This window comes from Hemitrygon akajei, chromosome 6, assembly GCF_048418815.1.
Source record: "Hemitrygon akajei chromosome 6, sHemAka1.3, whole genome shotgun sequence".
Classification (NCBI taxonomy): Eukaryota; Metazoa; Chordata; class Chondrichthyes; order Myliobatiformes; family Dasyatidae; genus Hemitrygon; species Hemitrygon akajei.
The window spans coordinates 162,072,872-162,089,835 of NC_133129.1; the positions used below are offsets into that span (position 1 = coordinate 162,072,872).

The window sequence follows — 16,964 nt, forward strand, 5'->3', positions numbered from 1 at the left end:
GGGGGGGGGGTAACTAGAATGGTTGATTACATTAACTGCCTAGGAGAAGAAATTTACAAGATGGCGTGAAATTGTTTTTTTTTGGTATGTTTTAATAGCCCTCTAGTACTTTCCAGAAAGGAGCTTTTGGAAGAGGTAGTTTGCAGGGTGGGTGGTGTTAGCAATGATTTTTCCTTTGTCCAGGGCCATACAAGTCCTGCAGTAATAGTAGACTACTGCTATTACCCTTTCCTACTATAGTTTTCATATATTGCAAAATTTGTATTCCGCAAATTAGAAATATTTAAATTTTCCATAAAATAATCTAGCAATATAAATAGGAAAATCAAATTGTTAAAATATTTTGTTCAAAAACTGGGGAACAAGTGGACTAAAGATATTCTGGATAAACATATGGTACCCTTCACACAGCCAAACTATTAGTGTCAATACCTTTAGTCTGGGCAATGAAATAATCACAGGAAAAACTGATGTACATCATTACATGCTAGTTGCTTGTTGCAAAATATTTAACAGGTTAGCTTACATGGGTTAGAACATAGCAAACATGAAATTCTTATGTATCAAATATACCAAATGGAACAAAAATTAAAACACCTTTGTTGCACAATGATTTACTTTAATTAACTGAAGTTTCAATATCTATCAATACTTTGAGACATTTTTGTACTTACTATTCAGCGAAGAACCTGGTAATTCCAATTTTACTATGTTCGTCCTTATATTCTAGTAGTTGACTCACTGCATCCTCAATGTAAGTTAAAACATGAGTCTGGCCTGAAAATAAAGATATCAATTGCAAATTAATATAGAATATTCAATACTTTAAGTTACAAAACTGTCTTTAATTTCCCTAAGATGATTCCATTTTCTTTCATATCCAAGTTATTCTTCACAAAGATTAGAGAGGTACTGGAATTAACTATACACAAGGAGATAAACTAATATAGTGAAAATTAAACATTAAAGTACGAATACCAATATTCCATTATGTGATTATAGAGCTAGATCATTTTCATCTCTGAAAATAATATCCCCTTACGTTCCTGTTCACATCTACTACTGCATTTATAAATTTAAATAAAATTTGCAATATCTAGTTATGCGTAGAAGAGACATATTTTTTCAACTCAGTACAATGGAATGACAGGGAAATGCTGAAAATAGCGTCAAAAGTTCTACAAATCCACAAAGTCAAAAAGCAAATCAAGGATGGACATTGATCTAGTGTGAAGAAATGGGGGCGAATGAAAAAAAATTATCTTGCATAGAAATCCATCAATATTTAGCATTATAAAACTAAATTATAATAACTTCTGTTGAAAAATGCAATTCCTGTACTCAGAAGAGGAAACACTTGAGTCTTAGCTTAGGGCGCAGGTTCTGCAGTGAACTCTCCTTTCAAAAATGTGAAGGCCAGTCACAGGGCTTCACGTAAAAACAATCATAAAAATTAGCTTTATTTGTCACCTGTACATTGAAATATACAGTGAAATGCATCGCTTACATCAAATCAGTGAGGATTGTGCTTGGCAGCCCAGAAGTGGCACTAACATAGCATATCCACAACTTACTAACCCTGACTGTGCTACTTTGGAATGTGGAGAGAAAAAGAATCTCAGGGTTGCATGTGGTGACATGTATGTACTCTGAATACAAGTCTTACTTTGAACTTTGGAAGGAAACCAGAGCACGAGGAGAAAATCCAACACAGTCACAGACAGAATTTAGCAGCTCCTCAGTCAGCTGCAGGAATTGAAGCCTGATCTCACAGCTGGTGCTATAAAGCACTGCATTTATGCTTCTATGCTGCCCCATTCACAATACACTTCCAAATTAATTGAGGCAAGTACAGGGGTGTTGGAATAATCTGCGCTTTGGTGGTGTGTTGATGATTTTGACACTAAGAGACTATGTCATAAAAGCCTTTTAAAGTGGAAGTTCAGTCTTCTTGGATCTCATGAAACATAGAAGCTGAAGGAAAGTGGGAGTTGTCAGAGTCAGGTCAGTGTTTTTGCTGTCGATCTCAACAGGCTAAGAAGAGCTGAATTGAAGAGCCAGTAACTGGGAATTAGGAAGTGTAATTCACCACCTTATTCAGCTGTGTTGCCACTTTCAGTGACAATTCAACAAGAAAACCTGCTGCAGTTGCTCTAACGCTGTTTACAACTCTGACAGAATACAGAATAGTGCAGCACAAGAGTCTGTGCTGACAAAGACACTAATCCAAAACAACCCCATCTGCCTGTGTGTTCACTTGCCCTATCCCTGCAATTCCTGTGTGTTCACTTGCCTTTCTAATACCTCTTAAACACTACTTTTGTATCAGTTTCCACAACCTCTCCTGACAACACAGTCCAGGTAAAACAAAACTGCCATGTAAATCTCCAATAAACCTTCCCCCTCTAACCTTAAAGCTAAGCCACACAGATGGATTAGATAAGTTTTTTTCCCCACCTGATGGGGAAAAAAAACTCTATCTAATCTATCTGTACCTCTCAGTATTATATACTTCTGGCAGGTCACCAACCTTCTCACCCCACCCCACCCCCACCATCACCCCACCTTCTGACGCTCTAGAAGAAACAATCTGAGTCTGAGCCACTCCTTTTAGCTAAAACTCCAGCCAACCTCCTCTTCAACACCTTCTTCAAAGCCTCCACATTCTTCCTGTAATGCAATGACCAGAACTGCACACAACACTCCAAATGCAGCCTAACCAAAGTTTTATACGCAAGTACGCCATGTGTCTTTATTTATCACCCTATTCATTTCTGTTACCACTATCAGTGAGCTATGAATTTGTACCCCAAGAACCCTCTATACCTCAGTGCTTCTACTGGTCCTCATATTCTTTGCATACTCGTGATCCCTTTGCAATCTCCAGAGACTCTTTGCAATTGTTCAACTCTCCATAGAATCTCCAGGTTTACTACTCCCCCAACCACAAATCCATTCACAGATTCCAATGCCATTTCCTCATACAGATCCAGGATAGCTGAGAAACACATACTATGGTCACTATTCATCGTCGGGTTTATGCAAAACACATAAGTGAAATTAATTCATCTTCATCCAAAATATGATATACTCAAAACTTGCAGAAAAGTAAAGAAATCTCTGGCAAAAATTATGGTGATGATTAAGCTGCTTAAAGAAATTATTTTTTCACCTCTAGAGCAAGATTCAAAACTACTCTTCACAAAATAATCTTGAATCTCTGAAATAGTTATTTGGGTTTCTCCATTAAATAAGTTCCTCTGCCTAGAGTTTGAAAGAAACTAGTGGAAAAACATGTTTAAAGTAACAAACTCAAGCAAGCCTAAGAATGCTAAGAAGCTAAAGAAGTGCCACTCTGGGAGGATATGGTATTGTTCTGAAGCTGGAGAAAGCTTTGCCTGCACATTTAACTGTGCTATATCTGACCTGTCAGTGGGCAATGCTGCTAGCAGGTGCCCATAAGTCCCTCTCTTAATAAACACATAAATATTCAAACATGAGAAGGAGGAAGCTTCTGCTGTGATTGATCCCTGTTAATCTATGAAGTACAGCTGTTGGCATTCCAATATCATATACAAGCTTCATCTATCACAAACCCACCTTCATGCATGAAAATATTGGGATTTCAGAGCAATATTTAACTGCAAAACCTCACATCCAAGTACATATTTGCATTCAATGTTGTTGGTAACAACAAATTTGATCAGTTGGAGGAATGAATTTTATGTTGTTAACATCAATCTAAATTGTTCAGAAAGTGAACTAAATTGTGAAAGGACATGAATAACTAAGTATAAAAATACTTACCTTGAGGTAAACTGACATCACTTATTTAAAAAGAATCAGATCCTGAAGAAGTCCAAACGTAAATGAATAATTTTCAAAGGGTAAAGAGTTTGGGATCCAAGGTAGATACATTCCCATGAGGAGTAAAATCAGGTATTAACTTCAAGCTAATCAGCATCAGCTTCAGGGCAAAACTGAAGGCTGTTAAATTGAACAAGAGTTTACAATACAAGAAAATGCCATGACATCTCTAATGTCCAACCAGCCAAAATCTAGCTCTACTGACTAATTACACTTCCTGATTCTCAGTTACTAGCTTTTAAAATACTTGTAAATCCTTCCTGAATTTTCTCCATAGGTAACGCCTGGCCTGCTGAGTTCCTCCATCATTTTGTGTGTGTTGCTTGGATTTCCAGCATCTGCAGATTTTTTCTTGTTTGTAATTTCAATACTCTAGTTGTTGTCTAACTGATATTTTGTAAGTTCAAACATGATCTTCCTGCTGTTACATTCCACTAAATATGACGTCACCTGCTTTGTAACAGTGCTGAATTGCCCTTGATCCAATTGATTTGCCAGGCCATTTTGGTTAAGTTACTTCAGAGGGCAGTTAAAAGTCAACCATATGTGATTCTGGGGTTACTTATAAACCCAACTGGAAGAGAATAGCAGATCTCCAGACCCAAAGGGCACCAATGAACCATATGGATTATGACAAATGATTATAAGTTACTGTTACAGACACATTTCAAAACTATCCTAAACGAAAATAAAGCTTTTTACATTTCTAAATAATTTTTCCAGATTGTTTTCAATTATTTGACCCTACATTTATTGCAAAACCCACTTTTTGTGGATTCTGCTACATGTATTAATCTGTTCATTAAACACCAGCTGATCATTACTCCTTGATTCTTGGCACAAAATCAGTTTTAGTTCCCACTTGCAATACTCCCCTTGAATCTCTGGACTTTCACTATCTTAGTCTGTATGCCAACTGGGATCTTGTTAAGATCCTTGCTAAAATCCACATGGACTATATCAAATGTGCTACCCTCACCATTACTTAATTATCTCTCCTTTTAAAACAAAGCTCATGTCCGCTGGAAATAGACTTCGCTTGATAAATCTGTGCTGATTGCCCTGATCAATCCTGTGCCTTTCTAAATGGTTACTTCAGAGAAATACTGCTCCTTCAAAGTTTTCAAGTAAATTTTATTTTTTCCACACAGACACACAAGTGAAGTGAAACATTTTAAGTTAACCAAACGAGAGTGATAGATGCAAGTACATTTGGGCATTTGGCCCAAGGACATTAAATGTAACAGCTTTTAAAACATACTTTCAAATGAAAAAAACTTTTTCCTCATAACTACAGTACATGGGCCTTTAAAGGTTTATACTCTTTATAATTAGTTGGAGCTGTTCTTTGAAATAAATTTAAATTAATTAACATTAAGAATTACAGTAAAAAGTTAAATTACATTATAGCACTGCATTAATCTTCTAACCCTTTAAAGTTCAAGAAGGTGTTGTAATACCATATTATTAATATATTCATTTCTTCTGTCTGATGAACTTAAGCCATCTGGAGTTCAAAGACACAACATAAATTAACAGAAGCGCTTGCATTGCTGTGTCAGATACCAGCAGATGTAAACTGAGACATCATTTGGTTTGACATCCCTGTTATATAAGTGCTCACTTGCCAACAAAGAAATACTCACTCCATTGATCAAATATTGCTGAAGGCCTTCGCAAAGGAAAAGGTGATGAGCAGGATAGAGCTTAAGTGTATACAAACAATTCACAGAGGTAAAAGAGAAGTATTAGTCCCTACACTTTTACTTCTATCTCAGTAAAATGACACATTTTAAAGTTGTAGCACAGAATAAAAAGTTTAAAATAGAAGATATTTACAAAGATGATACTGGTGTAATAATCTAATTAACAGTCCGATATATCAAATCCACAATCCTACCTACCGGAAATGAGCCATTGGAACTCTCTAGATTTTCAATTTCTGAGCACTTCAGTTTAAAAAAAAGCCCCACAGTTCACTACCTGATTCAGAAAGGAGTTTTAACTATTCCTCGCAATATCTAAAATTTATGATAAATACGGTATATACATTCTGGTGGAGTTCTCATTCCCACTTTATGGCCCAAATTTTCAGCCAGCATTCTTCCTCCTACTCCCAATGTAAAAATTCTCTTAAAACCTATCTTTTCACCCACAGTTTAAATCATTCCCTACAATTTATTTGTATTTATTACTCAGTCCTTAACCCTTCTACTGGCAGCTTTGGTATACTTTGTGCTGTGGATGGTGCTTTAAAATTCAAGTTATTCTTTCTGTAAAGAACAAATATGCAGATAACATGATGACTGATAAACCTTGGAAAGGAGATGCCATCTACTATGGTAGTGAGGCAAGTTTACATTACTGAATGTTTGTCTAAATTGGTCATCAGATTAATTCCATCATGGAATTACAAAATTTTACAGGACAAAAGGAAGAGCCTTGGCTCATTGTGTGCATGCTACTCAAAGGAAAATGATGCACGATCATCTAAATTCTAGACAATCATTTGGCTGTGTCTGCTTGGGCATTTAAGACAATCTGAATCATAAACTTTTCCTTTCTTAATTGACACATGTCTGTTAGCTCCATTCAGCCTACTAGCCTGGCACATTTCCTCAAGCTACTCAAAATGGCTGCATATGAGCTGTCTTCAAAGCTCATCTAGATGTGACTTTCCCAACAGTTCCGCTAAAGATGTTCAAAGAAAACTACTATCTATACCAAGTATGATACAGTGTTTAACGATTATAGCTCCACAGATCCAGATTCAATCTCAACCTTCAGTGCTGTCTGTGTGGAATTTGCACACACTCCATGTTACTGCATAGGAGGTCTGGCTTCCTCAGGGGTGTATCTATGGAAAATATCGCCAATGGCAAGCACTGAAATTGTGCCCCTGTCCAAACATCTGACACCCATCTTTTAGATAACTTTACCATAATATCAGCTCAAAAATACAAGTCAAGCTCGTTAATCTTTTCATTAACAAATTATGGCACTACATGAAAATTATAACTGTACCTTCCTTGCTTTCACTGATGCAAATTGATCTATGATGTGATCAAAGTCAGTTTTTTCAGTTTCTTCTCTTTCTACGTTCAGCAGAGCAAGATCACAGAGTCTGCCTTAACCCATGCAAGCTCTCAAATACGAAGGTATTAGTTTTAACTTGCTGAATGATCTCTCACAGCTGGCGATGGAAACTGCGGTGGTTAGCATTATCAGAATAGCAATGCAAAGATTGGGGAGGATGCGCTCATCTCCATACTGAACAATGAATTCAAGAAGCTCTTCAGATATTGATATTTTCATGTGGACCTGCCTTGATAGCAACAGTCTGCAATCCAAAATTTCTTCATATAGCTGCTGTCCATCAACATCAGAGCTGTACAATTTGCCCAAATTTTCACACTTCTTCTTTAGGTCGTTACTGTCAGTGCCATAACAAGAGTCCCTTGAGATCGAGAAGGAACCCAAACTTGGTGTCAGTGTCGTGCAAACGAGTGAACCTTTCATCCATTTCTCTGTGAAGACAGTTGAGTGTTCCCTTCATGACTCTTTCCATTTTGTTCTTAGTTGTTGACCCAGCATCTCTCGAGTTCTCATCAGCCATTCATTTCTTTCGTCTCTGACATCTTTCAACTTCAATATTCCATTCTTGTCAGAGACCGACTCCTTCTTCAAGTAACTTACTGACCAACACTTCTCTATCATCATAAAAGTGATCTTGGAGGGCTTTCAAATCCAGGGCAGCATCGTGGAAGTTCATGCTAGGATCCTGCAGCCTCTTTTGAATATGGTCAATGCGAATGAGTACTTTGTTCCAAAATCCTAGCAAAATCAGAAAATTGTAACTCAACATGCACTTGTACAGCTGCCTTGCATCACTTCTTGTCTCACTGGTCTCATTTTCATTGTTTATCATGTCCTGGAGAACTTGAAGTATCTCCTCAAGGTACTCGTTGACGGGCTTCACTGCTTCTGTCCTTGCACTCCACCTGGTTTCTGGTTTCGGACTCCGACTTAAACAACCACAGGCATGGCATTTTTGAGTTTTTCCAGGATTTGTGTTGAACAAGAGAAAAACATGTAGAGAGCTTCGATGGTTCCAAAAAACGTAACTATCATTGTATTCTGCTTGGCTGCATGTACACCCACCAAGTTGAGTGAATGATTGTCGCAATTCACAAACACTGCCAGGTTGTTTTTCTCACTTATTCTTTGATGAACATCACTTTTGTGTCCAGCCATTACAGCAGTGTTGTCATAGCACTGTGACCGATAATCTTGTAGCTCCATTTCATCCTTCTCTAGCTGTTTCAAGATGTCTTCAACCAAACTCTCAGCATCCTTCTGCTTATCTGGATAAAACCAAGGAAGGACTCTCCAACACGGACTGTTTCCCCCTCAAAATCAACTTCCACATAACTCACTACTTCTGACATCTGCTCACAGTGTGCCTGATCAGGAGTCAGGTCGAACATAAGACCATAGTACTTGGCTTTTCAAATGCTTCTCAGTAAACTCTGGCAACAGTGGATGCCATCACATGGATGAATTTGTTCTGGACACTCGGTAAAAGATAAAATGTGGATCCAGGATGACTTTCCAACTGAGTGAGGAGTTCTTTTACGACAGGGTCAAAGATGGCCAGTAGTTTCAGTAAGCCAAGGAAATTTCCCACATTGGAGTCATCTTCTAGCTGAAGTAGCTCCGTGTCCTTGCAAAGCCAGGTTCTGAGTCACAAGGAATTTTATGCAGTGAAGGATTCTCATCAAGATATCACACCACTTCTGCTTTACCTCTCAATCTGTAACTGAAATACCACGTCAATAACTTCTCTGTTTCCAGCTAAATTTCTTTCCATTTCTTTCCACTGTGTGAAGCATTCTTGATGATTCTTGAAATTTTCATGAATGCTAATCCTCTCAGGTGCTTTCCACTGGTTGAATCCATTTTCTTGCTCCAATGAAGATTGATGGTCTGATAGAGAAAACAACAGCTATAAAATGCAGACTTTTTAGAAGGGGAATAGACCAGCCATGAGCGAGTCACTTCCTCACCATGATCATTTTCCAATTTCCTCTTGAACCAAATTTTGTTCATTGAGCGGTTATTTGTTGGTAGGGAAGGCCCCTCACTGTTCTGGAAATACTTTGAACCCAGCTTTATTATTTCTGTTCTCAATGTGTCAAGGCAGAATTGCTTTTCCAGTATCCTTGTCGAACTTCAGAAGTCCAATGTCATGCTGCTCAATCACTTCTGGTATGACAATTTGAGACACTTTGACACCATCCAGTTCTCTGGGCTCAGTGTTGTCAGGTTCAATCTCATCAGGTAAAATCTTGTCAATAAGCTCAACATCACCACCACCACCATCGTCTTCCCCCCTGCCATGGCCACATTCTTTGTGGCAGCCTCACTCTTAATCTCATCATACTTGGATTTAATTGACTTGACTTCCCTGGCTTGTGACGCATTTGTACTTGATCCACCTTCGGATTCTAACAAACTTGTAGGAGGTGCAGGCGACTCCATGGAACATGTCCAACTACTTGTTCCGGGCTTTTCAAAAAAGGGCATGAAGAACTTGCTCGACTTCTGGCTTCCCCCACCTCTCGTCTCTTCCGTCCTTCAGCTCCACTTTTTTTCTTCTTCATGAAGAAACTTTTCATGGTCTTCTTACACAATGCTCTGAAATAAGGCCATCCTGGTGCTTCCCACCCATGATAATCAAAGACCGATCATACATCTGAAGAAAATTCTTTTTTCACTATCCGAGGATGGCTTATCTGATTTTAATAGAAACTGCTCAGTGGCGCCCCCCTTCAAGTGGCATCCAGGACACGTGCCATACCTCAGATACACCACTGGGCTTCCTCCCTCATGTCCTTTGTGTAACGGTTTGCAGGACATATGGGAATGGTGATTTTGATGGGGAAGCTCAAGGAAAAATAGGATTGATGTAGTTGGCTGCTTTATTGCCAGTGCTATACTGTAAAGTGTTGTGCTAACTACTATGTTACCAGGAACCCAGTTCAGAGGAAGTTGGGGATGGGCAGTAAGTAGTGGCCTTGTCAGCATAAACTAACACTCAATTAAAAGATTATTCTTAAAGAAGAAAAATAGTCCTGCAATATACAAGGTAATAAAATTATTAAAATTTCAAAAACATACATAAAAAAGGACACAAGCATTTGGAGTATCCAAATTCTCCAAATACAGTAATTGGTAATTTTACAATTGATGGTGTTAGAGCATGGCTACAGTATACTCAATTACCATTACGTGTTTTGCAAATATTTTTTCATTCAGGAAGTTCAGGGATAGCAAATTAATAAGCTAACAGTGCCCTATAATGACCAGAGATATTATGTATACACCAGAATCATTCTCGTGCATTATTACCAAAATAAAATTCTTGTAATTCATTTACATTGTTGGCTAAATTCTTATATCCCCATTACTATGTGTGCAGTCAGTCACATTCCAAAAAAATCTTTTTTAAATCTCTGCTTTGTCTCCACTGTAGTGGAATTAGACAAATCCATGGACCTTTCAAAACAGTGCTATGAATACTTGTGAACATTGCAACTAGTGCAATGTCTGAAAACAAAAAAAAATTTGTGTCTGGAAGGAACCAGTAGCCAAAAAAAGTAATTGATGCCATCATTTTCACATTCACAATCAAAGCAGGTGGACTTACTCATGTGGATAATCTTAGAAATCCAAGAGCACAGCTTTAGCTGCCAGGAATTTCAGCAAAGGCTCACAACAATTTTCTGTCCATTAATTTTCATGGCACAGTTGTGCTTTCTGTGTGCACAATGGAGGCAGGATCATGAATTGGCCAGTAAACTATGTCAAATATGCATTGTGTGAAAAGCTGTGGGTTAAATTTAAATTTAATGAGTTAATTGTTATGTTACTTTAAGTTCAAATTTTAACATATATATTAAAACTATTACTATTGGCCTGTCTGATGGAGTTGGAACTATAAAAGTGATTTATCTGGGATGGTTTCTGAGGGCAAAATGAGATTGTGCAGTATTTATTTCAAAAGGAACATGGTTGAGGAGGAAATTGGAGAGGGATCTTTTGTGTAATATGCTCTACTAATAACAAGAACAGAAAATATCCAATTAGGAAAAAAGAAATTCTTGAAAGGAATAAAGGTGCTGACAATCACAGCATAGCTCACAGCAGATGCTCACTATATGAAAGATACAAGGACCTGTATTATATAATTAATGGCAGTCACTAACAGTGTCATGAAATGTTTCTTTGAAATACTCAAACTTTAATCATCATCTTTGAAATTTCTGAATGAACTCTGAGTAGACAGCTATTTGAGGGCATCACATCTTGAAGGCTCAGTGTAGAGTTATAGGATTCAATCAACACAAAGCTTATCATGTTTCTCCCTTAAAGCGACAATTTGGAGAGGCCTTAATGTTCATAAATAATCACTGGTGTTGATTTCCTTCCTGCCCATTAGAACCCTGGTTGCAGCTGTCCTTATGCTTCCACTGTGCATCAGTCCTGACATCTTGTAAACAGAACAGCAAGGTACACCCCTCAGCACAAATCAGTCTCATTAGAACCTGTTCATGTGCACCACCCATTGTTTACAGCATAATTATCTATAGTGGAGTCATAATAAAACACTTACACAAAGGAGTAAGTTATATTGTTTTTAATTCATTTCCTTTATTTAAAAAAACCCCCATAAACTCCTTACTTCACGTTGATAATTTAGTTGTTTATTTTAGGGTTGATTCAATCATACAAGGGTATACTGCATGTTTTGTGGCCGTATTCACAATACAGAAGGTGAGAACGGGTTTTTCGTATTCAAAATGAAATACACAATGACCTCAGCATGAAGCACAGCTATCCCTGGCTGAGATTCCTGATATGGACTTCAATAGATTGTGTTATGGTACTGTACAAAGGCAATTCAATATGATCAATTGCCATTACATAAATTATGGAAACAACATATGTATGTGGATTAAATTTAAATGCAACTCCTATATGTTCAAGAAAGGAGACTCTTCCACATAAATGCAAAACCCAGTTTACCATCTAAGCCTACAACATCAATCATGTGTAACAGGCAAAATAATGCTTCACCTCTAACAATACTGAAGACATGTTAATTATTCACTTCAAAGTAAGCAAAAGACTATGAAGGACAAATTTTATGATGTAGAATTACTAACTTTTCTTTCCTGTATATGAAATTATAAAATATTTAAATATAATTGCTCTATGTTTGGGGTTACATTAAAAATTTAAAAGATCACAATATATTCCATTCCAAAAAGATCTTGCGCCATTCCTCATTACATGTGCATCTCGTTGCCACTGCAGCAGTTCCATATACTCAGGAACTGGCCTCAGCAATTTGTCATGCATATGACAATTTAGTGTTAATTTCTGAATTGCACAGTTTTACAAAATCAAGACCTAATCTGGCTTAAATTTTGTAGAACTGCATTAACATCTTAGGGAAAAAATGCAAATATTTTTACCTGATGTTAATCATTTTATACATTTTAATATACAGTAAACACTGTTTGTTAAATTTAGCTTGATTTATTGTAATAAAATGACTGAGACGTCTCGAATTGTTTCTGAGACAAACTTAAGTATGTGCCAGGACTGAATAATAGTATGCCAAAATGAAAAGGTTAGTATCAGTTGGGAATTTCAAATGCAAGTTTTACTTTTTTTTTAAAAATAGTAATGTTTTTGAATCTGTGAATAATTTACCCAGTTGATTGATACATTTCATATCTCCTCAATGTTGTTTTTTAATATGTCACACAGTGAGTGACCAATAATATCTATATTTCATATCCCAACTTGTATTATTGTTTAGATGTAGAATATTAGGTAGTCAAAAGACAATGATATAATTTAACCAGAGTGATTATCCACCATAGCCCTGTAAATGTGTCATAGGGATGAATGAATTTGTTCTACTACACAGAACAATAGTTGTTTCTTGCTTTTACAAACTTCACTACAAAATGGCATTACTAAATGTTTATTGATCAATATTAACTTCTAAAAAAAGTAACTGTTGTTAATACTCATGCTAAAAAGAGAAATGGAAATGTCAATATTTACAAAAAAAACTAGGTGTACCATTGCCCACTGTTTGTCCATTTCATGGGCAGAATTCATCCATGCCTATTTTAAACAGTTTTTTTCTAGTCAAACCAACCAAGTATGTCAGTTAGTGTTCTGTATTCACTTAAGGATTGACCTCTCTTTTGGCATCTTTTAAACCTTTTCTAAATCAGTTACAAAAATCGTGCGTGCAAGCAATCTGACAGTCATAATTTCAAACAATTTTAAAGCATCAACACAAGAGCAAATTAAAATGGAGCTAGAAATCTGAAATATAAAACTAAAATCCAAGAAATACTTAGCAATTCAGAAAGCTTCCATGAAGTTCCATTTATATTGACAGACCTGTTGCATAATTCGAGCATGTTCTGTTTATATTTAAAATACCAGCAACTACTCTTGGGCTGTCACAACTTTTGCAGTTTTGTTTTGAGAATATGATTTTTTCCAAAGTTGGGGCATTCACATAATACTTGCAGTGGGTTAACTTCTGAGTAAATTAAGAACTGACATTAAAACATAAATTCTTTAGAATCCAGATTTAGTTTAGTAGATTTCAACTTTTCTGTAAATACTGGATAGATTATTTCAACTGCTAGAGTATTGGTTTTGTAATCTTGTGATTTATAGCTACCTCTGAAAAATGTCATGATTCTTGCTTTGCCATTGACCTGAAAGAGAACAAATGATTTGGACAATAATTCATGGATCTGGCAATGAAGAAGAGGTAGAAGAGAGAAATTTTCAGGAAGTTGTTATGTGTTCATTTACAAGCAGAAAATCTTTTATCCATCATTCACATTGCTATCTCTCAGATGCAGATCATTACAGGCTCAATACGTAATCTTCTGCACTCCAGTAGAAGAGCCTTGCATTGACAAGAACAGAATGGAATTACATTCACAGTTGCAACATGCTGCAAATCATGTTTGGCTGTGTCATGATTCCTAGTAACTGCCACTATGCCTTGATCCTGCATTTATCATCAGTTTTGCTCTGCAGTGCCGTGTAGACTTAGCCCAGACCCCTCTGTTCCCCATCCATGCCCTCCCACTTCCTTTCTGCCCACAGCTTTCTGCAGAGACTGGCTGCTGGAAGACAAAAGCCAATGTAGTTATTTCTTTCTCTCACTGAATAAGAATGTGACACAAACACTTTTACAGACCCTTCACTCTCCACCCCTACCAACAGCTCAGAACTTAATGAAAAGTTTTGCAAAACAAAATGACTGCTCAATGAAACATTGTAGAATAGTGCTGACAAAATTAAAAAGAACAAAGTTCTAAAGGAAATGTGTTTCGCCTGTCTTGCTGTTTGCTCTAGTTGTCTCTCTGTTTAAAGTATACATAAAATCCACCTGTTCAGATAACAGCATGTAAATCAAAGGAGTCCCCCTTCTTGTAGAAATGCAAGTTGTCCTTTCCTACAGGAATATGCAAGACAATAGTAGCAACCTAAATGCTAGTGCTAATGAGTTCAATTAGTCTGGTGTAGACAGCAGATCAAATTAGAACCTCTTGACACCTTAACAGAATGTAATTTTCTACTCTTCATTAAGCACCAAAATCTATCTTCAAATTAAGTATAATTTATGCAATAAGAAATTTTCTGTGTAGAAATGCTCCATTAGCAAACTAGTATTTTCTTTTATCAAAGGTATCAATTTACAATTCGTAATACAGGACACTCAGCTAAAGTGAGTGATTCAAATATCATTTTAGACTCCCAGAGAAGTCAGAAGTTATTGAAATATCCCGAACTGCTAAATATGGTAAATTCAGATTTCTGCCTTTACACTAGGCGCTGACAAATTACAGTTCATTATCTTTCCAAAAGTGAACTTGTTCATCCCGGCAGAAGAAGGCTCAACTACAAGCTTGCACTTTGTACTCAGAATGTATTAAGTCCGAATCAGAAGTATTATCACTAGAACGTGTCATGAAATTTGTTAATTTAGCAACAGCAGCAGTACAATGCAATACATGATAATATATAAATAAATAACAGTAAATATATATGCAATTAAAGATTAAAATTAGTGCAAAAACAATAATATATACATTTTTAAAAGTGAGGTCGTGTTCATGGGTTCAATGTCCAATAAGGAATTGTATGGCAGAGTGGAAGACTCTAAAAAGCCAAGAATGTGCCTTCAGGCTTCTGTACCTCCTTCCTGAGTGAGGTGTGTTACACACCAACAGCAATAGACCACAAACTGAGTCAGAGTTTAATGTTAAACCACTATATTTATTAGTATCTACTCAAAATATAGAAAATTAAACAAACTACTTTCCTAACAGAAGTTAAGTGTTATGCGTTGTAGCTCCCAAACCGTCTAGGGGTATGATTCTCGCTTGGGGTGCGAGGGGTGCTGGGTTCAGATCCCGGACGAGACCCCACCTCTGGCATCTACTGCTATGGAAAATGGCTTTGCAATGTCAGGTGACCCGAGCACAGATTGGTGACATAAGATGGCCTTCAATTTAACAAATGCCTCCTGGCAAGGCTCTGTCCAAACAAATTTTTCATCCTTCTTCAGGACGTTAGTCAATGGGAAGGCAATATCAGCAAAGTTCTTACAGAACTTGCAATAATATCCTACCATTCCCAGGAATCTCCTAAGAGCTTTTTTACCGGTCGGAATGGGAACCTCAGAAATTGCCTGAACTTTTCCCTGAACAGGAGCCAACCTGCCTTGACCTACAACATAACCAAGATAGGTCACAGTGGCATGACCAAGTTCACTCTTAGCTAAGTTAACTGTAAGAATGGCCTTTGAAAGCCTGTCAAACAGCCTTTCCACTGCAGAGATGTGGGCTTCCCATGTTTCATTCCCTGTGACCAAATCATCAATATATGCATCTGTGTGTTCTAACCCCTGAATTACAAAATTAATCACTCTCTGGAATGTTCCCAGAGCATTCTTCATTCCAAATGGCAAAACATTGTATTCATACAACCCAGAAGGCGTAACAAATGCAGAAATTTCTCTACCTCAATCCGTTAATGGAATCCACCAATACCCTTTTAACAGATTGATTTTTGTAAGAACCTCAGCTTTTCCAACCTTGTCTACACAGTCATCCACTCTAGGGATTGGGTAAGCATCTGTTTTTGTTATGGCATTCACTTTTCTGTAATCAATGCAAAATCTGATACTACCATCTGGTTTGGGTACCATAACACAAGATGAGCTCCAATTTGAAGTAGAATGCCTAATAATACTATTTTTTAATATATACTCAACTCCTTGATCAGCAAGTCTACATTTTTCAATATTCATGCAATACGGATATTGTTTTATAGGTTTGGCATCACCAACATCTACATCATGTGAGGTTACTGTTGTTCTTTTCAGAACATCAGGAAACAAATCCTGAAATTTCATGATCAACTGCTTCATCTCCTGCCACTGCTGTGGCTGTAAATGAGCCAGTTTCTCATCAAGATTTTCCAAAGTAGTCGAATTTGTCTATCTGGCCTGAACAACGTTTGGTTTAAAATGGGCCTCAGTAGGATTAGCTAGTATATTTCCAGAGAGCTTGGATCCATCGTTATTTACAGCAACCAGCACAGCTGCAGTCTGCTTTCCATGATACACTTAAGCATGTTTACGTGACAAAGCTGCATTGGCCTTCTTCTATCTGGTATTTTGACTAAATAATCCACATCATTGACCTTAGACACAATGTCATAGGGATCATGGAACCTAGCCTGCAGAGGATTTGTTTGCACAGCGAAAAAGAACAAGTACCTTATCTCCTGGCTTGAATGATCTAATTCTGGCTTTCTTATCATACCAGGTTTTCAATTTTCTCTGAGCAGATTTTAAATTTTCCCTTGCCAGGTCACAAGCCCTTTTCAGTCTGTCTTTGAATTTTAAAACATAGTCCAGCAAATTTATATGCAGGTTATTGTTAATCCACTGCTCTCTTAACAATGCCAAAGGACCT

At 37.1% G+C, this 16,964-nt stretch overlaps 1 protein-coding gene across 3 annotated transcripts in view; it reads right to left on the reverse strand.

The window, feature by feature from the left end:
- Window positions 1-16,964, reverse strand: part of cstpp1 (centriolar satellite-associated tubulin polyglutamylase complex regulator 1) — a 298,064-nt gene that overhangs the window by 247,735 nt on the left and 33,365 nt on the right. For all 3 annotated transcript variants that reach the window (XM_073049674.1, XM_073049675.1, XM_073049676.1), the window contains one exon: window positions 675-777. In XM_073049674.1, the coding sequence (XP_072905775.1) occupies window positions 675-777 (103 nt within the window). The remainder of the gene's footprint in view (window positions 1-674; window positions 778-16,964) is intronic.